This window comes from Marmota flaviventris, chromosome 13 (assembly GCF_047511675.1).
Source record: "Marmota flaviventris isolate mMarFla1 chromosome 13, mMarFla1.hap1, whole genome shotgun sequence".
Lineage (NCBI taxonomy): Eukaryota > Metazoa > Chordata > Mammalia > Rodentia > Sciuridae > Marmota > Marmota flaviventris.
Window position 1 is genome coordinate 97,146,192 of NC_092510.1, and position 24,142 is coordinate 97,170,333.

The 24,142-nt window shown below is 53.9% G+C and overlaps 2 protein-coding genes across 4 annotated transcripts; both read left to right on the forward strand.

Moving 5' to 3' along the window:
• Positions 1–1,201: 1,201 nt before the first annotated feature.
• Cdk9 (cyclin dependent kinase 9) lies at positions 1,202–5,096 on the forward strand. The gene is made up of 7 exons (XM_027943904.2): positions 1,202–1,448; positions 1,905–1,986; positions 2,618–2,708; positions 3,016–3,182; positions 3,279–3,450; positions 3,605–3,753; positions 4,184–5,096. Exons 1-7 carry the CDS (start codon positions 1,357–1,359, stop codon positions 4,547–4,549), a joined length of 1,119 nt encoding a protein of 372 aa, XP_027799705.1. The 5' UTR covers positions 1,202–1,356; the 3' UTR covers positions 4,550–5,096.
• Positions 5,097–8,003: 2,907 nt separating this feature from the next.
• Positions 8,004–23,976, forward strand: Fpgs (folylpolyglutamate synthase). 3 transcript variants are annotated; one of them, XM_071600992.1, is made up of 15 exons: positions 8,004–8,319; positions 17,402–17,500; positions 17,599–17,652; positions 17,736–17,800; positions 19,236–19,350; positions 19,456–19,533; positions 19,662–19,723; positions 19,823–19,925; positions 20,232–20,309; positions 20,563–20,710; positions 20,802–20,891; positions 21,618–21,768; positions 21,864–21,939; positions 22,631–22,697; positions 23,140–23,976. In XM_071600992.1, exons 1-15 carry the CDS (start codon positions 8,197–8,199, stop codon positions 23,547–23,549), a joined length of 1,719 nt encoding a protein of 572 aa, XP_071457093.1. In that variant the 5' UTR covers positions 8,004–8,196; the 3' UTR covers positions 23,550–23,976. The 3 variants fall into 3 exon arrangements, with proteins under 3 accessions (XP_071457093.1, XP_071457092.1, XP_027799695.1); XM_071600991.1 differs by having other exon boundaries at positions 8,005–8,319; positions 17,372–17,500; XM_027943894.2 differs by lacking the exon at positions 8,004–8,319 and adding an exon at positions 16,067–16,260 and having other exon boundaries at positions 17,372–17,500.
• Positions 23,977–24,142: the final 166 nt, after the last annotated feature.

Consider the following 24,142-nt stretch of genomic DNA (forward strand, 5'->3'; position numbering starts at 1 on the left):
AGGGTGGGTGATGAGAGTCTTGTTCATATATTAGACCAGCTTCATCACTGTGACCTTGGGCAAATGACCTCCCCTTTCTGAGCCTCAATGTCCTCTTCTGTAAAACGGGTTGGCGGTCCCGACTGGATTCAGGATTCTGCAGGAACGCTGAGCACACAGGGAGTGCTGCACCTGTTAGCCATTTTCGCGATTGCTGACTCGTGCTAGACCAGCTCTGGCGCAGTTGGGCGGAGGCGGGGTTCTCATGGGTCCTGTCCCTGCCTCCCAGAGAACCGAGGGTCCAGGGTTAGAAGGCCCTGGTGTTGCTCGCTCGCTGCCTCCAGTGTCGCCGCGCCCCCTGGCGGCCATCGGTTGCCATGTCAACGGCGGGTGGCGGGGGCCGGTGGAGGCGGCGGCTGGGGCCGTTCTCTCCTCCCAGGGCCGGAGGCCGCTCCCTCTGCGCCTCTTGCCTTCGCCTCTGGGGGGACATACCCAGCCAGGAAGGAAGGGGCTCCGCGCAGCAGCGGGCCTGTGGGGGTAAACTGAGGCACGCGGCAGGGCGCCCCACAACCAGGTGTTGAGCGCGGGGCCCCACCTCCGAAGGCGGAGGAGGGGCCGCGGGCGGTGACGCGCCGAGGGCGGCCGGCGGGCAGCGAGCGGGCGGGCGGGCGGCAGGAGCGGCGGCGGCGGCAGGTGCGGCCGCGGAGAGTGGGAGGGAGGCGGGAGGGGGCGGGCAGAGGGGGAGGGGAGGGCGAGGTCGGGGCGCCTCCCCCTTTATAACGCGCCCCCTCCTGGGCTCTCCGGCCGCCTCCTCGTCCGCGCTTCCCGTATCGCCCCCTCGCCCGGCCGCCCCGGGCCCGGGCCCGGCCAGGGAGCCCCCCAGGCCGCGGCTCGGGGGCCACCCCCCCTCGTCCGCCGCCCCGCGCAGCTCCGCGGAGGCGGCGCCGTCGGAGGAGGAGGAGCAGGGCACTGCGGCTGGCCCCGGATCGGGCGCCAGAGCGGCAGCAGCTTCGGCAGCAAGCGCGGCCCGGGCCGATGCAGCGGGACGCACCGCCCAGAGCCCCAGCCCCAGCGCCCCGGCTCCCCGGACCCCCGATCGGGGCCGCCGCCAGTAGTGGCGGCGGCGGCGGAGGCGGGGGCAGCGGCGGTGGCGGAGGCGCCTCTGCAGCTCCGGCTCCCCCTGGCCTCCCGGGAACTACAAGTCCCAGGGGGCCTGGCGGCGGGCGGCGGGCGGAAGAGGCGGGGTCGGCACCGCGAGGCCGGAAGTGGCCGTGGAGGCGGAAGTGGCGCGGCCGCGGCGGGGCCTGGAGCGCGGCGGCTGGACCTGGAGCGGCGGCGGCTGCGGCTGGGGGCGGTGGCGGCGCTCTGGAGGCGGCCATGGCAAAGCAGTACGACTCGGTGGAGTGCCCCTTTTGCGATGAAGTGACCAAATATGAGAAGCTTGCCAAGATCGGCCAAGGCACCTTTGGGTAAGGCTGGGCCTGGAGGGGCCGGAAGCCCTAAACCTGCACCTATGGGGTCCTACTTCGGGGCCCCAGGACCCGGCACGAGGAGGTAGGGAAGCCGCGGAAATCCTGGGGCTGTTCCTTGGTTGCGCTAGGCCGCGCCGCAGCCCACCCCGACCCGACGGAGTCGGCTGGCGGGGAGGAGCCAGAGGCCGGGGTTGGGGGCGGGGAGGGGTTGCAAAGAGGCGCTCTAGAGGGGAGCGGGATCTCTCCGAGAGATGCATCGGTGAAAGAAGGGCTCGAGGAAAGGGCGCAGAGGCTCAGGGAGAGACCAAAGGTACCGAGTGGTGAAGTAGCCGCGTGCCAGCCCAGCCCCGCCAGGGAGTTTCATCTTTCCTGCAGCCCCTCCTCTCGTAGGGGAGGGGCGGGCCCCGCAGAATCGCCTGATGAGCTCTCTTGGGTCTCCCTCCCCGCCTGCAGGGAGGTGTTCAAGGCCAAGCACCGCAAGACCGGCAAGAAGGTGGCTCTGAAGAAAGTGCTGATGGAGAACGAGAAGGAGGGGGTGAGTAAGGATCTGGTGAGCAGGCCTGCCAACTGCCAGACCGCTGGGTTGGGTATCCATCCTAGTGCTTCCAGGAGACTCGGTTGAGATTCGGTTTATACCTAATAGTTTTGGAAATGTCCATATTGCAGGGAATTTGGCCTCTCAACGAAATAAATTCAAATGTTCTGAAGCATTTGATGTTTCAATTTTAAGCAAATACGGTTGGGGCCAAGAGGGGGAGCTCATGCTTGCGTGGTGTGTATGTCGGTTTTGTAAGTTAGGAAACCTTGAAACATCTTTTCCTTAGCATTTAATATTGTTTGATGTAAAAGGAAAATATAAGTACAGCTTTTTAGATACCTACTTTTTAGAAAGAAATTTTATACTCTTACCGATAAGTGTAGAGCTAAAGTTTGAAGGTTGAAACGATGGACATTTAGTGACTGTAAAGCGTCAGTTTGTTGCCTTGAATTGTCTCCTCGTGTGCATAGTGTTATTATACCTGTTTTACATATCAGATATCTGAGACAACTGATTTCAGAACGCATAGTGTTACTCCCAGCCTGTGTCCCTTAGTGTAGACCTTGAGGCCAGTTCTTTTGGTCTGTAGCACTCGCTCTTGACCACTTCCTCCTCTTCTCCTACCCAGTTCCCCATCACAGCCTTACGGGAGATCAAGATTCTCCAACTTTTAAAACATGAGAATGTGGTCAACTTGATTGAGATTTGTCGAACCAAAGGTAAGTTGTTTGGAGACTGTGAGAAAATGAGGCTTCGACTTCTAGGGCTTTGGGCCTAAACTAGGTTCAGACATACCGTGCTTTGTTCTCTGGTCCTCTTTCATTGGAGTGATGCTTCCCCAGGGCCTGCCACAGCACCCAAACAGAGAAGGCACACAGAAAGTGTCTGACCATCGAAGGAGCATGTTAATGAGTGCTTCAGAGGGCATGGGTGCCTGTGGGTTGGAAGGGGTGGGAGCTGGTGGCAGGAGAGTGAGTTGGGTACAGATTTTTTACTTTTTTTTCCTTCCTGCCCTTTCTGCCTCAGCTTCCCCCTATAACCGCTGCAAGGGCAGTATATACCTGGTGTTCGACTTCTGTGAGCATGACCTTGCTGGGTTGCTAAGCAACGTCCTAGTCAAGTTTACACTATCAGAGATCAAGAGGGTGATGCAGATGCTGCTCAATGGCCTCTACTATATCCACAGGAACAAGGTGGGCACCAGAGGTGGGAGGAGAGACCGAGGCATAAGCTGACCACGTTGCTGTGTGGGTGTGACTGAAGGACCTTCACTCTCATCCTCCTTCCAGATCCTGCACAGGGATATGAAAGCTGCCAATGTGCTCATTACCCGAGATGGGGTCCTGAAGCTGGCAGACTTTGGGTTGGCTCGGGCTTTCAGTCTGGCCAAGAACAGCCAGCCCAACCGCTATACCAACCGTGTGGTGACGCTCTGGTACCGGCCTCCGGAGCTGTTGCTCGGTGAGGATTCCCGAGCGGGCAGGGGGGCAGGGGCCGGGCACCTACCCGGCACAGCCCCTTACTGCCAGGGCTTCTTGAGCCACCGGCCCTGGGGCATCGAGTCTCAGGAGGCCCTTGGGCTCAACGGGCCCTCCTGGTACGCTCTTCTTCCCAGGGGAGCGGGACTACGGCCCGCCCATTGACCTGTGGGGTGCTGGGTGCATCATGGCAGAGATGTGGACCCGCAGCCCTATCATGCAGGGCAACACGGAGCAGCACCAGCTTGCCCTCATCAGCCAGCTCTGTGGTTCCATCACCCCTGAGGTTTGTGGCTAAGCTGAATGGGCCCCTGGTACCTGTGGGGTGGGGAGATCCAGGTCTCCTTGGCAGAGGAACTGGGGAGTGGGATCAGGAAAGCTCTTCTCCAGAGAGTGGCTGGTTGAGGGCTGGGGCCTGCTCTGCAGAGCCTTCCTCTGCCAAGGCGTTTGAGTTAGTGCTGGGTTTTTGTTTTTGTTTTGTTTTGTTTTCTCTGAAAAACAGAAGTATGCCCATGTTAGGGTTGGCACAGGTATTCCAGATGACTTGTGCCAAAGGGCCAGGCCCTTGGTGTGTGCCACATCCTTGGTGGCACTGCTGCCTTCATCTTGGAGGGCTCCAGTTCTCCCTCAAAGGTTATCTGGGAGTGTCTGGGTTGTTTTGCCCCCGAACCCTGCCCCTGACCCCACTCCGTCCTTTCTCAACTCCTGCCCCCCAGGTGTGGCCAAATGTAGACAAATATGAGCTGTTTGAGAAGCTGGAGCTGGTCAAGGGCCAGAAGCGGAAGGTGAAGGACAGGCTGAAGGCCTACGTCCGGGACCCCTATGCGCTGGACCTCATTGATAAGCTGCTGGTGCTGGATCCCGCACAGCGCATCGACAGCGACGACGCCCTCAACCATGACTTCTTCTGGTCCGACCCCATGCCCTCAGACCTCAAGGGCATGCTGTCCACCCACCTGACGTCTATGTTTGAATACCTGGCGCCACCACGCCGGAAGGGCAGCCAGATCACCCAGCAGTCCACCAATCAGAGCCGCAATCCCGCCACCACCAACCAGACGGAGTTTGAGCGCGTCTTCTGAGGGCAGGGCCGCTGTTTTCTTTCTTCTCTGCTTTATGACTCGTGTGGTGGAGATGATGGGCATTTGAGGTTGTTTTCTCTAGCGCACATTTTATTTAGTCTCCACCCTGGGTACTGGGAACAACCAGCGAGTGGACTGGAGGGCTTCTTGCCAAAGGGCAAGGCGGGCACAGGGGCTGCCTGATTGCCTTGCCCTGTTCTGGATTTCTGGATGGTGCTGGGAGGGTCTCCCATGTACCCCAAAACAGGAAGTGGGGCCAGTGAGCCTCGAATGGTGACTTTCTAAGAGCTCCCAGCATGGTGGGAGGAGGGGACAGTCTCTCACATCCCCAGCCCTCCTCTTGGGATGAGAAACTGGCGAGGGGAACGGAGCTGCCTCGGGAACAGGCTGCTCTTGGCCTGGCCCTCGGGGCACTGAGGGCAGCAAAAACTCTTGGTTTCTTCAGTAGGAGAATTTTTTCGTGTTTCTTTGTTGAATTGTTCAGAGACATTCCTGGATGCAGGCCGATCAGTTACAATTAAAAGTTGACCCTTCTTTTTTTTTTTCCCAGTAAGTGGCGTGTGTTTTCTGCATTCAGACCCATGGCTGGCCCAGCGGTTAGGGTTTGATTTGTCAAGTTGCTGAAAGTCTTGACTCTGTTATTTGTCCCCATTCATGTGTCCTCATATAGTCACGGAGGAGTTGGGCCTTGCCATTTCCTTCCTGGGTGCCTCCTAGACTGTGTAGTCAGGTACCTAAGGGCACGCACCATGGGCCCCCTGCTCCTCTGCTGGGTGCTGGAGGGAGGAGCCCTGGTGAGGGTCTCCTGGGAGCCACATCTGCAGTGGTGATCAGAGACCCATCTGTGGCAGGTGACGGGTACGTTCAGACTGACCCAGGAACACAGGGCTTCAGGAGGATCTGGAACGACCATTAGGTCTGTAACTTGCAGAGGTTCTTTGCACTGCTTGGTGAAGGAGGGCTCAGAGAAAGTGACCCGGGGTGAAAGGATCACGGTCACGGGCCATGGGGAGGTGGCAGTCGCATGAGTCTGCATGGTGGGTGGACAGGAGGGAAAAAATAGTTCATGTGAACATGAGGATGTGAGGGCTGGGCTGGGGTCCTTTGAGGAGCTGCAGGTACCAGCAGACTCCTGTAAGTTTTCTTAAAACTGCTGTAACAAATACCATGAACACACTAGCTTAAAGGAACAAGCTCATCCTGTTGATTCTGGAGGCTAGAGGCCCAAAAGCTATGTGTTTGCAGGTTTGTTCCTTTGGGAGACTCTTTGAGGCCCCCCAGCCCCTGGTGGCTGCCACAGTCCTTAGTGCATTCTGGCTTGTTTGTTTGTTATTTTTGGTACCTGGGATGGAATCCAGGTTGCTTTGCCACTGAGCTACATCCCCAACCCTTTTTATGTTTTATATTTTGTGAGAGGGTCTTGCTGAATTGTTGAGACTGCCTTGAACTTGAGATCCTCCTGCCTCAGCCTCCTGGAATGGTGCACCACTGTGTCTGGTACTCGGGCTTTTAAATGTATTGTTCTAACCTTTTCCTCATCTTCATATGAATGTGGCATTTTCTTCCTTCTTTCTGTCTCTCTTGAGGACCTTAGTCATCAGATTTAGGACCCACATTGATAATGGTGTGACCTTACTTCAATTATATCTACAAAAACTTTTTTTTTTTTTTTTACAAAAACCCTCTTAATGGCTGTTGACCTGTTTTGGATTTTAGATAATAGAAAAAGGGCTGGCCCAATTCAAAATGTTTTCTATAAAGGATAAAAGGCTTCTTTAAAAGCCCCCCACACACCCCCTTTGTTGTGCTGGGGATGGAACTTGGGGCTGCTCAGCTGGGCAAGTGCTCCACACTGAGTTACACCCCCAGGCCCAGGGTTCAGGTTGACCCAGCAATTCCACCTGGAGAGATCCGTTTCTTCGGGCCATTGCACAGTGCTGCTCTTTCATCTCCACTCTCTCTACCACAGTAGAGTTGACATCCTTCATCAAGGTCCTTCCAAGGACCAGACGCTTCCAAACTTGATAACTGCCGAGAACAAAGCAGTTCCCACCTGTGGAACTCGCATTCTTACGGGTCCAAACTAGTCTGATGGAGTAAATTCTGTGGAGAACAAAATAGTGGGGGAGGAGGGAAAAGGATTGGGGCAACGGGTCAGAGTAACATGGGAGCAGAAATCCCAAGGGAACTGGGGGGTTGGGTGATAGAATTGCAGGTGGGGACAGGTGGTTCTGCCCTCCGGCGTCTGTTAGTGTTTTCACTCTGGCAATAAACCGTATTTTAAACAGTAGGCCCTGAGCCCTGGAGCTGCTGGCTCCAAGTTCTCTCCCAGTCCTTCTCCCCAGGGTCCACCTCAGGGAGGAGCTGGGGCTGCCAGAGCCCAGACACGGTCACGGGCCATGGGGAGGTGGCATATGACATGGGTGCTGCCCCCATCTGTAGAGGGAGATGTGTGACTCAGAATACAAGTGTGCCCTCCACGGTGCCTCCTGGGGCTATTCTCTGGTTCCAGCACACAGCCGCTCTCCTGCAGCTTGCTGGGAGGTGGCTGGCTGTGAAGGCTTTTTGCCAGCTCATTTGCAGGTGCTCTTTATTTTTTGCTTAAGGATAATAAAATGTTATTTTTAAAATTTTTATTTTTTTAGTTATACATGACTGTGGATTGTATTTTGACATTGGAGTATAACTTCCGATTCTTGTACATGGAGTGGAGTTACAGTGGTCACATGTTCATATATGAACACAGGAAAGTGATGTCCGATTCATTCTGCTGTCTTTCCCATTCCTATCCCCCTCCCTTCCCCCAACTCCCCCCTCCAATCCAGTGAACCTCCCCCACACACACATCTGCTGATTGTGAGTCACTATCTGCATATCAGAGACACCTTTGGTTTTGGGGGATTGGATTATTTCACTTAGCATGATAGTCTCCAGTTCCATCCATTTATCAGCAAATGCCATAATTTCATTCTTCTTTATGGCTGAGTTATATTCCATTGTGTACAAGTATCACTTGCAGGTGCTCTTAATGTCACCATGCCCTGCAGGCTGGGACTGAGTTTTGTGTTCTGGCTTTTTTGGACCAACATGGTGGAACAAGGACTCCTCCGGTTGACTTGGTCTGTTAAGTCAGGGGCACCCTGTATCCTTGCTGGACCTGTGTCCCATCCTAGCCTGGCAGGGCCAGAGCAAAATGGGCCCTCACAAAGAGGAGGTGAGCTGTGACAAGGAAGAGAGGCAGGACAGAGCCCAGCTCCACACCAAGGTCTGGAGGTCTCCCAGATAGACCAACCTTCCCGCCCTCATCTCTCCCCACCCACCTCCCCTCCTCCTGCTGCTCACCTTTAACCTCTGCCCAGTTGTTATTTAACTGAGATTCTGCAGTCAGGAAACCAGCCAGTCCCTGCTGGGATGTCCCTGGACTGATTCCAGGATGAGGGCAGGAACCCCTCCCTGCAGGCTGGAAAGGCCAGAACTTCTGTCCCAGGCCCATCAGGACAGGGGAGGCCTTGGGAGTCTCCCAGCTTGCCCTCCCCTCTGGCTTAGCTGGGCTCACAGTCCCTGCTGCCGCCCTGCGGAGGTGGCCTGGCAGAGGGCTTATACCTGCTAGTACCCCCCACTCTGGGAGGAGAGCAGGAAACCAAGGGATGACAGGTGCCAGGTTCCTGCCTGTGTCTTGGCCGATGGCTGAGAAGTTCTGGTGGGAAATGAGCATGGAGTGGCAGAGCCCATCTGGGGGTCCTTCAGCAGTCAAAACTGCCTCCTTCCAGGTAGGCGAGCAGTGACCTGGGCAAGGCACCTCCCCTTGCTGGCGTGCCTCCCGTGGATGGTGGGTGTAAATATCGCTCAGGGGTTCCTGCAGGCGGGTGGTGGGGGGGCTTGGCTGGACAGTGGGGACAGCTAAAATGTGCTTGGGGAAACTTGAGGGAGAGGTTTCCGGAGAGTGGGGCCATTATTTCCTGTGCTTTTTGACGAGGAGGTCAGGCCATTTGGAGATTACTGGACTTTGCTGGGCCCAAGGGCACAGCCCTGGCGCTGTTCTCTGGGCTCTGTGCCTCCTTATCCAGCCTCAGTGCAGTCCTTGGAGGTGGGGATGGCTTGACACATGGGGGTCTGGGGCTGTGAGACGAGGCGCCTGGGATGGGAGCTGGACAGCCACCCTTGGACTTTCTGCTCAGCTCGGGCAGAGACTGACTGGGCTGGAAGCTCAGGCTGGGCTTCGGGGCCCCCCAGGGGAGGTCAGAATTCATATCCTGACACCAGACAGCTCACCCAGCCTCTTTCTCCTGGGTAGAAGGGGACCGGTGAGAGAGCACCTGTCTCCTCTCAGGGCTGCAACCCAAAGTGAAGCTCTGGCTGTGAACTGCAGTGTTGGGGCTCACCCAGCATCCCCCAAAGGGGCAGTGGAGGAGGGGCAGCCCAGATGGCCAGGGTTTGGGAGTGGAGCCATCTGCGGCCATCCATACCTCCTCACTGTAGAGCCCCAGAGAGGTGAACTGACACCCAGGGACACATGATGGATCATTCTTGGCACTAGGGCTCTGCCTCCCTCAGCCAGGAAGGGAGAACTGAGGATGCACCCCAGGGGCTTGGAAGCAGTGGTGTTTCCTGGGGCTTCTCACCAGCCAGGGGTCTCCCTCAAGTAAAAGCCAGCTCAAGACCCTGTTGACAGGTGACCCTAGTCACCTTCCAAGGCACAGGCCAGATGGGAGCAGGGACCAGGATTGACCTGGGGGTGGAGCTTGGGGCCTGATTTACAGATTCTCTAAGTGACTAAGCCACTCTTGCTATTAGGCCCTTTTTGTCTGCCCTGAGAAATGGATCTCAGAATACACCCTTCCCAAGGGACAGCATGAGGATTAAATGAATTGATGGGTTTGACAGTCTCAGCCCAGTGCAATCCAGAGAGAACTCAAATTAAAAACAGTAGCCAGGGAGGGGCTGGGGTGGTGGCTCAGTGGTGGGTCGCTTGCCTCGCATGCTTGAGACACTGGGTTCAATCCTCAGCACCACATAAAAAAATAAATAAATGTATTGTGTCCATCTACAACTAAAAAAGAAATCTTAAAAAATAAATAAATAAATAACAGTAGCCAGGGAGCCCCAGCTTGATTAGAGGACTGGGATCAGGACCCACCAAAATCAACCAGAGCTGGATTTAAGCTGAATCTTTGCTCTGCCACTTGCCAGATGTGACTTTAGCAGGTGATTCCTCTCTGGTTTTGTTTCCTCACCTATAAAATGGGGGTGTTGTGCTAAGGTTTAGCACCTGGCATGGAGGAGACCTGAGAGATGTTTTTTTTTTTTTTTGTTTTTTTTTGGTACTTGGACAAAGGGAGCACAAAAAAAAGTAGTCATCTCTAGTCTTACTACCCAGAGCTAATCACTGTCAGCTTTTAGAGAATACTTCCCGGCTGTTTCCTAAATCATAATTATTTTATTTTATTTTTTTAAAGAGAGGGAGAGAGAGAGAGAGAGAATTTTAATGTTTATTTTTTAGTTATCAGTGGACACAACATCTTTGTTTGTATGTGGTGTTGAGGATCGAATCCGGGACGCACGCATGCCAGGCGAGCGTGCTACCGCTTGAGCCACATCCCCAGCCCCAAATTATAATTATTTTAAAGAGTAATATCCATACTAGTTATCACTAGGCTTGCTCTATGAACAATGTTTTGTTTTGTTGTTGTTGGGGATTGAACCCAATGCCTTGCATATGCTAGACACGTGCTCTACCACTGAACTATGTTACCAGGCTCCAGCATTTTTAAATCATAATTCATTACACTTTTCATGGTTTTTCTTTCTTTCTTTTTTCTCTCTCTCTTTTTTTTTTTTTTTGCATTATGGGAAGTAAGTCCAGGGGGCTCTTGACCACTGAGCTAACTCCCCAGCCTTTCTCTAAATATTATTTTTTTAGTTGTAGTTTGATACAATATCTTATTTATTTATTTTTATGTGGTGCTGAGGATCAAACCCAGCACCTCGCATGTGCTAGGTGAGTGCTATACTGCTGAGCCACAACCCCAGCCACCACCCCCACCCCCCTTTTTTTTTTTTTTAGGCAGGGTCTAGCTAAATTGCCCAGCCTGATCCCAAATTGCTGGAATTACAGGCATGTGCCACCATGCCCTGCTCATGACATTCTTCTTTTTTTTTTTTTTTTAGTTGTTGATGGACCTTTATTTTATTTATTTGTATGTGGTGCTGAGAATCGAACCTAGTGCCTCACGCATGCTAGGCAAGCGATAACACTCTTTTAAAGTTTATTTTGAAATGGCAATACCACCACATAGTTCAAAATCCAAAAGTTACAAAGAAGCCAGGCATGTGGCACGTGTCTATAATCTAGTCTACTTGGGAGGCTGAGGCAATGGATTGCAAGTTCAAGGCCACCCTGGGTAGTTTAGTGAGATCCTGTCTCAAAAATGAACTGGGGCACAGTGCAGTGGCACAGTGGCACATGCCTGTAATCCCAGAGGCTTGGGAGGCTGAGGCAGGAGGATCAAAAGTTCAAAGCCAGCCTCAGCAATTTAGCAAGACCCTGTCTCTAAATAAAAAATAAAAAGGGCTGGGGATGTGGCCGAGTGGTTAAGCATCCCAGGTTCAGTCCCTGGTACCACCCCTCCTTACCATTCCATTGGTAAGCACAGTCTGTGTCAATAGGATGTGAGAAAACTGCTGGCTTGTACCCTGCCAGAGGGGCACACCACTCTCAAGAGTATAATGTGGCACTGTGTATAGAAATGTCAAGTACAATAACCTTTGACCCAGCTTCTTGGAACTGATCCTTTGGTTGCAAGAAACAATGAGGGTAAAGTTATGTGCTGAACCCTTGATGGCAAAACATTGAAAATAACCTGAGCATCCACTCATGGGGGACCAGCCGGACATGCAATAGTATTTCCACACCATGGAAAACTGGCGGCTTCAGAAACACAAATCAGTCAGCGAGGTAGCTCTTGTATACTAACACAGTTCAGAATGAGACCCTCCCCAGGTGTGGTGATGTGTGCCTCTAATCCCAGCAGCGCAGGAGGCTGAGGCAGAAGTTAGCCTCAGCAACACAAGGCACTGAGCAACTCAGTCAACTCAGTGAGACCCTGTCTCTAAATGAAATGTGACTCAGTGGTTGAGTGCCCCTGAGTTCAACCCCTTGTACCCTAACTACCAAAAAAAAAAAAAAAAAAAAAAAAAATGAGGTCCTGGATAAGGGTTGTAGAGGGCTAGGGATGTAGCTCAGCAAGAGAGCACTTGCCTAGCATGATCCCAGCACCATGAAAGGAAGGGGAAAAAGGGGTTATGGGCCGAGCATAGTAGCCCACACTTGTATTCCCAGCAGATCAGGAGGATCACAAGTTCAAGGCCAGCCTCAGCAATTTTGCAAGGCCCTAAGGAATTTATGAGACTCTGTCTCAAACTGAAAAATAAAAATGGGCTGGGGGGCTGGACTGTGGCTCAGTGGTAGAGCACTTGCCTGGCATGTGTGAGGCACTGGGTTCAATTCTCAGCACCAAATATAAATAAAGATCCATCAACAACTAAAATGGGCTGGGGATGTAGCTCAGTAATTAAGTTCCCCAGGTTCAATTCCTGATACCAAAAAAAAAGGGGGGGTGTTATGGAATAAGTACAGTGCAGACTCACCTATACATAGCCTGATGCTATATATGAGCATAAAAGGAAAATTAACATATTTTTAATTGCTTGTAAATGCACAAAATATCTCTGGAAAGATCACAAGACTGATAACTGATTGCTTTTGGGGAAGGAATCAGGATGCAAGCACTTGGGCTCCTGGGGAGGAGGCGTTTTTCTTGTGTATACCTTTCTGGAACTTTGTTTGATATGATGTGTTATACTGCAAAAATATTAGAACTGAAATACAAAATAAAAAGTTAATAAGGAAAAGAATAGAAATCCATTCTACCCCACTTCTCACCCTTAAATTTTAACACTTGAATGTTTCTCAGCATTGCTGGGCAAGTGGTGCACACCTATAATCCCAGCAACTTGGGAGGCTGAGGTAGGAGGATCACAAGTTTGAGGCCAGCCTGGGCAACTTATCAAGGCACTGTCTCAAAATTAAAACCCAAGGTTCAATCCCCAGTACGGCACAAACAAAATTCCAAGCATCACTCTGAAACTCATTCTCAGAAACTATGGGATACAGGGGTTCACAGGACAGGCGACCTACCTGCCCAAGGCCTTAGCCTTCACTTAATTTCCCTGAAAAACTGGGATGATCAGTTTGGATCTCCAGAATTTTCAGTGCTGTTTCTTGTCCCCTATGTCTACTTGTTTCCAAGCAGGGCTGAGATCTGTAGCTCAAGGAGTCAAATCATTGGCTCTGTAAATTCACCTGCTCTAGAGAAGCCCTGATCCAGACTTTGCTCAAGGCAGAGGGAAAAGAAATTGAACATCAGAGTTGGGAATGTAGAGAGGGTATGATGCTGTGCACCTGTAATCTCAGTGACTTGGGAGGCTGAGGCAGGAGGATTGCAAGTTGGAGATAAGCCTCAGTGCTAGACAAGCGATAAAAAAATTAAAAAATAAATAAAAAATAAAAAAAAGTGGGCTGGGGTTGTAGTTCAGTGGTAAAGTGCTTGCCTAAACACATAGGCACTGGATTTGATACTCAGCATCACATAAAAATAAATAAATAAAATAAAAGTATAGTGTCCATTTACAACTAAAAAAATTTTTTAAAAATTTTTTAAAGGGCTGAGGATGTGGCTCAGTGGTATAGTACCCCTGTGTTCAATCCCTAAAAAAAAAAAAAAAAAAAGAAAGAAAAAGGAAAGGAATGAAGGAATGTTGACAAGGGGGAACTTCTACCTTGCCACAGAAGAGGACATCTGTTCCTAGCATCTCATTCTTGGAGGAATGGTCTAAAGGTTCAATGTCACCTCCTTCAGACTTTGTAGTTCTACAAAAAATACTTGCCTTACAGAGGACAGAACTGACACTAATATCTGTGATTTTACTTACTTATTCATTTAGTTTTTGCTGTACTAAGGATTGAACCCAGCATCTTGCACATGTTAGACAAGTGCTCTATCACTGAGCTACAATCAGGACCCTTATATATTTTGTTTGTTTGTTTGTTTTGAGACAGGATCTCATTATGTTGCTTGAGACTGACCTTGACTTGCTATTCTTCTGCCTCAAAATCCCTGGGATTGCTGGGATTACAGGTGTTCTTTACTATGTTGGATCCAGTAAATGTTTTTATAATTGACAGATGTTGGAAAAAAGGGCCAGGGGCTGTGGCTCAGTGGTAACGCACTTGCCTGGCATGTGTGAGGCATTGGTTTCAATTCTCAGCACCACATATGAATACAACATAAAGGTCCATCAACAACTAAAAAAAAAAAAAAAATTAAAATTAAAAAAATAAAAAGGAGGGCTGGGGATGTGGCTCAAGCGGTAGCGCGCTCGCCTGGCATGCTTGTGGCCCGGGTTCGATCCTCAGCACCACATACAAACAAAGATGTTGTGTCTGCCTAAAAAATAAATATTAAAAAAAAAAAATTAAAAAAAAATAAAAAGGAAAAAGGGCCAAAGATGAGTGAGGCCATTTACTGAAATAGACACATCAAAAGATGCTCAAGTTCATTACAGCCAGGGAAATACAGGGAAACCATGAGGTTGGACTCTCCACCCAGTGGCCTGGGATCCTCCTCACACACAGCTGGTGGGATGCAGGTTCCTACATTGGGGGAAAGCAATGCAAACATCCTGGACCCAACACTCCCATTCCATGCAATCTGACTCTTAGGAAAAAAAGTGTCTGGATGCAGATGCCTAGCCATAGCTTCAAAGCCCCGACCACAGAGGGAATGCTCTTCTCGGCCAAGTTGCGGGTGCTCCTAGGAAGGCCAGACAGCCATTAAAGACACTGAACTTGCAGTGTCCCCAGAGAGGCAGGGGAGAGAGGTATAGAGACTGAGAATAATTTCTGGTCCTTGGAAGCCTGGGGCCAGAATTCAAATCTTGATTTTGTCACTTGAGCAAGTGACTATACTTCTTGTGCCTCTGTTTCCTCACCTGTGTAGCAAGGATGATGAAGATGCTAGGATTTGTGTTTTAGGGTTGATCTGAGGATGGAATGAGCAATTGGGTCCATGGTGTTTAGAGCACGTTCTGGTCCAATACATGTCTAGAAGATTCCCTATAAGATTATTGTTGAATAAGAAAATTAAGAGGAATCAAAATATTGCATCAAGGTCCTAAAAATATCTAGTGTGTTTGTGATTTCAAGAGCATAGAAAATTATGGGATGCACATGCTTGGCTGTCAGTTGGGATTACTCAAGAAGGAAGTGTCTGTTTGGGGGACAGATAAGCAAAAGAAAAGCGCTTAAAGCTTCTTATTATGTTTATACAACTACTAAATAATATGCATGTATATGTATAAAGTTTCAATGATTAAACAAGAAGGAAACTAAGATAGGAAAGCACCTCTCTCCACAGAGACCTGGGGGTGCCAGCAGTGTGCCAAGAGCAGAAGTCCAGCTAATGATGGACTCTTCCCCAACATCACTTGCTTATTTCAAATCAGTTTCTGATAAATATTTACCCCAATGCAGGAAAGAGGGAGAGAGGACAGCGGTACCGAGGAGATCCCATCAGTAATTTGAAGGATGGCCTTTTATCCAGGGATTTTCCCTAGTGCAGCACCCCCTCTCCCTTTCTGAGCCTCAGCTGTCATAAGGATCTCACCAAGACACTTTTTCATGCTAGCACAAATGGGGAGCCTCCTCATTACAGCTTAACCCCCTCCCCCATGCCCCTCAAATCCATTCTCCATACAGTAACACAGCCCCAGGGCGCTTCCCAAGTACAATCCGATCATGTCCTTCCTCCATAAAACCATTTTAATGCCATCAAATTTAATCCAAATTCTTTATGGCGCTGAGACTCCGCAGTAAATCCGGCGTCCCGGTACTGGGAGCAGCCAGGTGAAAGCGCCCAGTTTTCTCTTTGATCTTTGCTTTTCACACACGGCTCCCCTCTTTGCCTGGCAGTCTCTCCCCACACCCCATAGGCTTCAGCTGGGACGTCGCTTCCTCCAGGAAGCCTTCCCAAGCCCCTCAGGGTCGGTTAGGGGCTCCGAGAGGGTAGAAGCCCGGGCTTTGATTGTCACATTCCCGAGGCCAGAGGTCGCATCCCCGGTGCCTGCCCCGAGTCGGGGCTTTTCGGGATCGGAATTCGGTGACCTCCACAAGGTGTCCGCCAGCTCTGTCACTTGATCCGGGCCGGGAGCAGGGGCTGAGGGCTGCTGACAGGGACTGGTTATTTTGGGACGTGCGGCAGGGTCCTACGGAGGGTGGTGACTAAAGGAGTGCATATCCCTTTAAACGAAAGGCCGCGAGGGGAGCGCGCCTCGGAAGCACTCGGAGCTGCCGGGCGCTCGGGGTCCTGCCCCCCCTCCAGGACGGCTCAGGGGAAGGCGCCGATTCCTATTGGTGCAGAGGAGGTCTTGGGCGGCGCTGATTGGCCGAGGGCAGGGGCGCGTCAGGGCGGGGCGGGCGTTTCCCGCCCGGCCTAGCTCTCCCGCGCACCGGGACTATGTGGTGGGCGCGGAGCCACCTGCGCGCGGCTCTGTCCCTGGCAGCTGTGCCTGCGCGTGGTGCAACGCCCGAGGGCGCGGCGCGGCGGGAGTTGAGCGCGCGGCCTGCGCCGCAGGAGCCCGGCATGGAGTATCAGGTAGCTGGGGGGCCGGCGGGGGGCGGTGGCGCAGTGACACGTGGGCCGGACTCCGCCAGCTTTGGGGAAACCGGCAGCTTGGGACGGGGGACTCCGGGGGCGGGGACAGGGAACAGGAAGTTGGGCTCTGGTCGCCGGATTTGGGAATTCTTAGGCTGTTAGTGTCCCGCGGTAGAGAGGGAAGGGACGTTGGTGATAAGATCGAGATCCAGAGGCACAATTGGTCTCAGGAATAACAGCACCCCCCGAGTCTGCGCCATCGGCGCTGGGGGACGGAATTCGGGAGTATGGGGGCGCTGTCTCCGAGATTCAGAAAAGGCCTGAAATGGTGGGGCGAGCAGGAATCAGGGGCCGTGGAGGGCCCAAGAATCAGGAACACAGAAAACATGTGCGGGTGCTGTGCCAGGACCTGGTGACCAGAGACCAGAACCTGAGGCCAGGCAGGCTGGTGGCACTGGTTTGAGGGGAATGAGGCCTCCATCCTACCCACGAAGCCTCGAGGGCAAGAGTCACGGATCTGAGGCCTGAGGGGAAATAAACAGCACCCCTACTCCCCATGCCCTGTGGCTTCTCCATAGGTGGGATCTACCTGGCCCTTCTGATGGAAGACCCTGCTCTTCTCCACCTGGTTGCTTCAGGCAGCTGTGCTCTGGGTCAGAATGTGGAACCCCAGAGTCCTCAGGATTTGATGTAGAATCTAACTCCTCCAGGAGTTCCAGAATTCTAAGATCCTAGCATGTGGTTCTGGCCTGAGCCTAGTAGGAGCCAGTGTGGTGGTGGAGGGAATGAGGGCCAAGCCTCATGAGGGCCAAGTATGAGGGTGAAGACCCAGTGGATAAGGTCCTGGGAGCCAGAGCAGGAAGCAAAGCTGGTTCCGTTAGTCTTGCCGCCCTCTTTGCCTGGCACTCCCTGGGTGGGGTTGAACTGCCGCAAGCTCCCATCTTTGCCAGAGTTGGAAAGATGCCACTGCTCTCTCCCCATTGCTTAACCTATAGGCTGGGGCAGAAGGGCTGACTTGGTACCCTGGCTTGGTCACTGGTATGCTGGGCGCCTGTGTCCCTAAGAACCCTTAGTGAACCTTAATCTGCTACCTGGGGACTGTGGTTACCAGGATGCCGTGCGCATGCTCAACACCCTGCAGACCAATGCCAGCTACCTGGAGCAGGTGAAGCGTGAACGGGGTGACCCACAGACACAGCTGGAAGCCATGGAGGTGTACCTGGCACGGAGTGGGTTGCAGGTAATGAAGGAAAAGCCTCTGACTACTCTTGACACCCCCACCCCCAATCTGTCTGAGAATGCCGTGGCTGAGGTGGGGACCTCATCTCTCTGTTCCAGGTGGAGGACTTGGACCAACTGAATATCATACATGTCACTGGGACCAAGGGGAAGGTGAGGGGCAGGACCCATGGGTCAGTGTCCACTTGGTAGGCTGGTGGAGTAGGGCCTGTCCACGTAACACCTTTTCTTTCCAGGGCTCCACCTGTGCCTTCACTGAACATATCCTCCGGAATTATGGCCTGAAGACAGGATTCTTTAGGTACTGAGTTGGGAGGGTTGTGTCTCCTAGCTCTCTGGGGGACTGTGGAACCAGAGTGAGGTCAGCTGCAAGGCCCCGGATTCAATCCTCAATGCCACAGTGAGGGAGGGTGGGGGCGGAAAGGAAAAAAGAAATGGAGAGAAGGGCTCAGTGTGAGAGGGTATTTGGCAATTCAAATCCAGCCACATCATTTAGTGATGTGCTGAGAAGTATGTCATTAGGCAGTTTTGTTGCACAAACATCACGGGTAGACTTATGTTAGTCAGTGTTCCATCAGTATGACCAAAATACCTGACAAGAACAACCGAGAGAAGGAAAAGTTTATTTTCACTCAAGGTTTAGTTCACAGTCATCTAACTTCATTGCTCTGGGCCTGAGCGAGGGAGAACATCATGGTAGAAGGGTGAGGCGTAGGAAAGCTGTCAGCTCTTGGAAGCCAGGAAGCTGAGAGAGAGAAAGAGCAGGAAGAAGATAGACCCCTCCAGGCACACCCCTTGATATACTTCTTCCAACTAGGTCCTGCCTTCCAGTAGTCCATTCACCTATCAGTGGATTAATCCAGTAAATGGATTAATCTACTGATGAGGTCAGAGCCCTCATGATTTTATCATTACCTAAAAGCCCTACTTCTGAACCTTGCTGTTCTGGGCACCATGTTTTCAACACCTTCGCTTTTGGGGGGACACTCCAGATCCAAGCCATAACAGTTCTTACACAACTAAGATGTGATATCACTACGTGATGTAATCTTACAGGATTATGTGTTCCATCCGTTGGCCAAAATGTTGTTATGTGACACTTACATATAAGGCAATGATCTGTCTTCTAAAATAATATTTTTGGGTAGAAGCCCTAACTTTTGGCTTGGATCCATGTGTCTTTGTGGCCACCCAGAGATGTGGCATAAACACAAAAGAATGGGCCTTGTCCTTGAGGGCAGAAAGACAGACATGTGTTAGCAGAGTGACTGATGGGTGTGTGATGGGGAGAGCAGGGGATTTTGGGAGCCCTCAGAACAGGTTAGACCATGATGAGAGTGAGGGGCCTTTCCCTCCCTCTGAAGGGGGTGTCTTACTTGAGACCTGTGATGTAGGGTGGGCCAGGTCATGATGCGGGGAGTGCAGTACAAGGGCCTGGAGATAGAAAGGGGAAGATGGTGGCTGGAGGGACAAAAACAGCCCAGAGGGAGTGGGGCACAGGGAGAAGCCCAGGGGCAGTGAGAGGTGAGGCCTAGAGACCAGGACATCAGTCTCTGCAGGGCCTGAGAGGATGTGCGAGGAGCTGGGTCTCTCTTGAGGGCATCAGGAGCCTTGGGAGGATATTCAGCAGGGGAGTGACTTGGTCAGGTGTGTCTTTCCAAAGACAAGTTTGACTGCAGGGCAGGGGAAGGCCCTGGGGCTTGGAAAGGGAATCCCGATGACCCGTCTCCCGGCAGCTCTCCCCACCTGGTGCAGGTGCGTGAGCGGATCCGCATCAACGGGCAGCCCATCAGCCCTGAGCTCTTCACCAAGCACTTCTGGCACCTCTATCACCAGCTGGAGAAGACCAAGGTGCCCATGCCAGGGTGGGGTAGGGGGTGCTGCACATTCTAAGACCCCATCATCCCAGAGCAGGGGCTGTAGGGGCCCGGGCCCTAATGCGTTTCTGTGCCACAGGATGGCAGCTGTGTCTCCATGCCCGCCTACTTCCGCTTCCTCACGCTCATGGCCTTCCACGTCTTTCTCCAAGAGAAGGTGTGTGCCCACTCCCAGAACACTGGATCTGAGGCATTGGGGACAGGACCTCAGTAGGCTGGGACTCCTGGTTCTAGATGACATCGGTGTACCTGCTACTCCTGCCATTGCCATCTGGTTTTCTGCAGGTGGACCTGGCAGTGGTGGAGGTGGGCATCGGCGGGGCTTACGACTGCACCAACATCATCAGGTGAAGGCAGCGCCTATGGACTGGAGTGGGCCTAGGAACCAGGCCTTCTGCTGCCCAGTGGCTCAGGGTGGAGCGTCCTGACCTTTTTATCTTCTGCAGGAAACCTGTGGTGTGTGGAGTGTCCTCTCTCGGCATCGACCACACCAGCCTTCTGGGGGACACAGTGGAGAAGATTGCATGGCAGAAAGGGGGCATATTTAAGGTGATCAGGCAGGCTGGGGGCAGGGAAGTACATGGGGGCCTGGCCCTGGCCCCAGGTTCAGAGGAGTGGGGCTGGGACAGGCCTTTGTGTCCTGACTCAGGACAAGGTCCTGGCCATGAGCAGGGTCTGGGTTCTTGTCATGCCTTCACAGTGTGGAGCAGGTTGTGCCCTTCTCTGGCCTCAGTCTCCCCATTGAAACACAAGGGACGAGAGGCTGAGTGGCGGTTCAGACCCAGATCTGTGGGGGCCAGAGAGGGAAGGGTGGAGGACCCCGGCCGCCCATCTCACTCTTCCTGGCCCATGCAGCATGGCGTCCCTGCCTTCACCGTGCTCCAGCCAGAGGGTCCCCTGGCTGTGCTGAGGGATCGAGCCCAGCAGATCTCAGTGAGTGGGACTGGATGGGGCGGCGGTGGGCAGGGAGGGTCTGGGCTGGCTGGAGAGGCGCTTTCTCCTGGGGACCTCAGCGTGCTCGTCCCTGCAGTGCGGGAGCTGCCCAGCCCTGCAGCTGCTGTCCCCTGGAACATCTCTGGGTTCTGGAGCAGGGCCCCATGGGCTCTGATAGATGGGCATGGGAGGGCTTTCTGCTCAAGGTGGTGGTGGCAACTCTGCTGACCACCTGCCGCCCATCTCCGTGCAGTGTCCTCTCTACCTGTGCCCTCCACTGGAAGCCCTGGAGGAAAGGGGGCGGCCACTGACCCTGGGCCTGGAGGGAGAGCACCAGCGGTCCAACGCGGCCTTGGCTTTGCAGCTGGCGCACTGCTGGCTGCAGTGGCGGGACCACCAGGGTGAGTGGCCTGGCGAGTGGGCAGGTGGGGGGCAGTCATGGGAGCCTGCCTCTGAGGGTCCTGAGCATGGTGGGCCTCACACATTCCACAGACGTCAGGAAGCTGAAGGTGTCCAGGCCAAGTGTGCCATGGCCGCTGCCCCTGGCACCCGTGTTCCAGCCCACATCCCACATGCGGCACGGTGAGTCGGACCTTCCTGCCCAGCCAGGACCACCACGCGTCTTTGTGCCCCTTCAGATGTCTCTTTTGGCTTCCTGTTTGGGAGGTCACTTTGAGAGGGTGCCTAAGGGTCTGTATCTCCCTGACCTTGAGTTCACGAATCTGTCTGAGCCCCAGTTTCCCATCTGCCAAATGACGATGACAGGACCCACGGCTAGGCCTGTTGTGAGGATTTGCTGAGGTGACATCAGTAAGGTGTTGAGCCCAGGGCCTGGAAGATGTGGGAAAAGTGCCCAGCCAGTGGTAGCTACTGTCCCTGTCATTGTCATCATCAGGCCCTCTGCTTCTTGTCCTCCCAGAAGCCCTCAGCGCCTATGCGCTCATGCTGTCACACCCCTACAACAGATGGTTTCAGTATACCCACTGTGCCCAGCTGGCTGTCAGGGGTTAGTGACGGTGCTGGAACAGATCTCGGACCACAGCCTAGCCCAGCCCTGGCACTGAGAGCTCAGGGCTCTCCAGCTGTCAGGTGGAGCTAGTGTATGATGGCAGCCCCTTCTCAGGGTGGCCTGGAAGGTTCCACCAGGTGAGGCAGGCTAAGCCTCAAACCCAACAACTAGCACCCGTAAGAAGCTCTTGGGTTGATGCCCCTTAGCAGTGGCAGCTTGTGGGGACAGTGTGCTTGGAGTTCGCGCAGAGCTGAGGACTAGGGTAGGAGAGGATCCCGAGCACTGCCTGCCTCTACCAGGGCTTCGGGACACTGAGTGGCCAGGCCGGACGCAAGTGCTGCGGCGAGGGCCCCTCACCTGGTACCTGGACGGGGCACACACCACCAGCAGTGTGCAGGCCTGCGTGCGTTGGTTTCGCCAGGCCCTGCAGCGCAGTGAGAGGCCCAGCCGGTGAGGACGGCAGGGGCGGGGCCTTGGGCAGGGCCACAAAGAAGGGACTGGAGGTGCTGTTCTGACCCTAGTCTGGTTCCTTTCCCCTGGTGCAGTGGGCCTGAGGTGCGGGTCTTGCTCTTCAACTCCACTGGCGACAGGGACCCTGCAGCCCTACTGAAGCTGCTGCAGGTGAGGGGCCAGGTGGGGGGTGGCCGGCAGCCCAGCAGCCCTGGTTCTCGCTGTGGGAACCTGGACCTCCTCAGCTCCGTTCCCTTTCCCCTGAATTGTACTGAGGGTCAAGTGCAAACGCGAGGCGCTCCGGGGAGTCGGACTCGGCCAGGGTTCAGGGAGGGCCATGTGGTGGTTAAAGGTGCAGGCTCTGCACTCACATGCCATGCCCCATTAGTCACTGGCATATGACCCTGGACAAGAAGTGGCATTTTCCTGAGCCTCAACTTGCCTCTCCATGAAATGGGGTTGCCACTAAGATACCGCCTGTGTTTGGGGACCCCAGCATATCAGGGCTGAAGTGGCTGTTAGGGATCATCTCCCATTTCACAGACCCAGGAACCTTGCCTATTTGTGCAAGCTCTTTCCTCTGGATTTGGGGCCTGCTCCCTAGCTGGGCGACCTTAAGCAAGTTTCTGCCCAATCCTCTCTCCCCCATCTACGCAGTAGGTGGTACTCTTGTCACCAGCGCAGAGGCCAGACAGGTACCTGGAAGCAGAGGGGAGAGGGCTGGTGCCATGGCTGGGCTTCTGCAGTGTCACTCTAGTTCAGGGAGGGGCAGTGCCTTGAGAGAGCTTGGGTGGCATGTGAGGTCAGGGTGGGTGATGTCCCCTCAGGAGTGTGACACCATGTCTTTCCCTTGGTCTTCAAGCCCTGCCAGTTTGACTATGCTGTCTTCTGCCCCAACCTGACAGAGGTGGCATCCACAGACAATGCAGGTGAGAGGGGAAAGATGTGGTCCCTGATGGTGGGCAGGGGGTTAGGGGCATTATGTTTTTAAATAGTTTGAAATACTGTTGTAAAAAGTGCAGATCCCAGGCCCTGCGTCAAGCTGGGGAGAGTTCTGGAATCTGTATTTTTTAACCAGGCCTCCCAGACATCCATTGCCCAGGAGGGTGGTGAGGCCCAGGGAGAGACTGAGCTTAGTGGGCGGGAGCCTCTGGCTGGCTCCCAGGCCTCAGGCAAGTTGTTGAAATGGCCCGAGTCTCGCCTCCTCACATGTCTGCTGTGGGGGCCACCAGCAGAGTCTGTTGATGTGCCGTGTACTGAGCCTGATGCTAAACTGAGGTGCACACCGCATACCTGCCCCTTTCTTCTGTCTCATTCCCCGCTCCCCGTCCCTGTCCCCTTCACTGACATGCCTGGCTCTGTACCCCACAGACCAGCAGAACTTCACAGTGACGTTGGACCAGGTGCTGCTCCGCTGCCTCGAACACCAGCAGCACTGGAGCTGCCTGGATGAGGAGCAGGCCGGCCGCGACCTCTGGCGGCCCTCCAGCCTGGAGCCTGGCGGCCCGGCACCCCTGCGGCTGGCCCCACGCGGCCTGCAGCCCTGCAGCTCCAGCTCCCTGGTCTTCAGCTGCATCTCCCACGCCTTGCAGTGGATCAGCCAAGGCCGGGACCCCGACTTCCAGCCACCCAGCCTCCCGAGGGGCCTCCTTGCCCACCCCACGGCAAGCAACGGGGCCAGTGTGCTCCGCGAGGCTACTGCGATCCACGTGCTGGTCACCGGCAGCCTGCACCTTGTGGGCGGTGTCCTGAAGCTGCTGGAGCCCTCCTTGTCCCAGTAGCCAAGGTGGTGGGGTTGCGGGTGGGAGCCTCCCACACCTGCCCCGGCTTAGCACCACGAACTTACACCAGGTGCCTTTTGATTTCTGCTTTCCTGATTCGGAGACTAACCCAGGCGGTGGGTGTTGGAGTGGGAATGTCCTGTCCCTGGGGTCCTGTACCTTGCTTGCAGCCAGGACAGCAGGGCTTCCAGGGCCCCAACGGTTGTAGGAGGCCTGCAGCTCAGCCCATTTCCCTGCCACCCATCCTGCCTCCTGGCTCAGACTCAGCTCATGGAGTGAGTTGCCTGGCCATGCTTAGGGTTCTGCTTGGGGCTAGGCACTATCTTTCCTTCTCCCAGGGCCTCTTGAGAAGGAGAGAACCCCTGCCTTGGGCACCCTGGGAAAGAGCATGGCTGGAGTGAATTAAAGCCTGTCAATTTTTTTTTAATGGAAAAACCTTGTTCCTTCATCAGATGCCAGGGGGCTGGGGCTGTAGCTGCTGTAGGAACCAGATTGTGTAGAGGGAGCCCAGGGTCAGTGGCCTAAGTTCTCTGCCTCTGAGCCTCAGGTGGCCTGTCTGTGAGAAGCCTGGACTGACATTCACGGGCCACATG

Bases quoted from the DNA above. Each gene is read 5' to 3' on its own strand.
- Cdk9 (XM_027943904.2), top strand. From the start codon at position 1,357: ATGGCAAAGCAGTACGACTCGGTGGAGTGCCCCTTTTGCGATGAAGTG. The intron at 2,709-3,015 runs GTAAGTTGTTTG...TTTCTGCCTCAG, and splicing joins TGAGATTTGTCGAACCAAAG to CTTCCCCCTATAACCGCTGC. The intron at 3,183-3,278 runs GTGGGCACCAGA...TCCTCCTTCCAG, and splicing joins ACTATATCCACAGGAACAAG to ATCCTGCACAGGGATATGAA.
- Fpgs (XM_027943894.2), top strand. From the start codon at position 16,123: ATGTGGTGGGCGCGGAGCCACCTGCGCGCGGCTCTGTCCCTGGCAGCT. The intron at 16,261-17,371 runs GTAGCTGGGGGG...TGTGGTTACCAG, and splicing joins AGCCCGGCATGGAGTATCAG to GATGCCGTGCGCATGCTCAA. The intron at 17,801-19,235 runs GTACTGAGTTGG...GTCTCCCGGCAG, and splicing joins CTGAAGACAGGATTCTTTAG to CTCTCCCCACCTGGTGCAGG.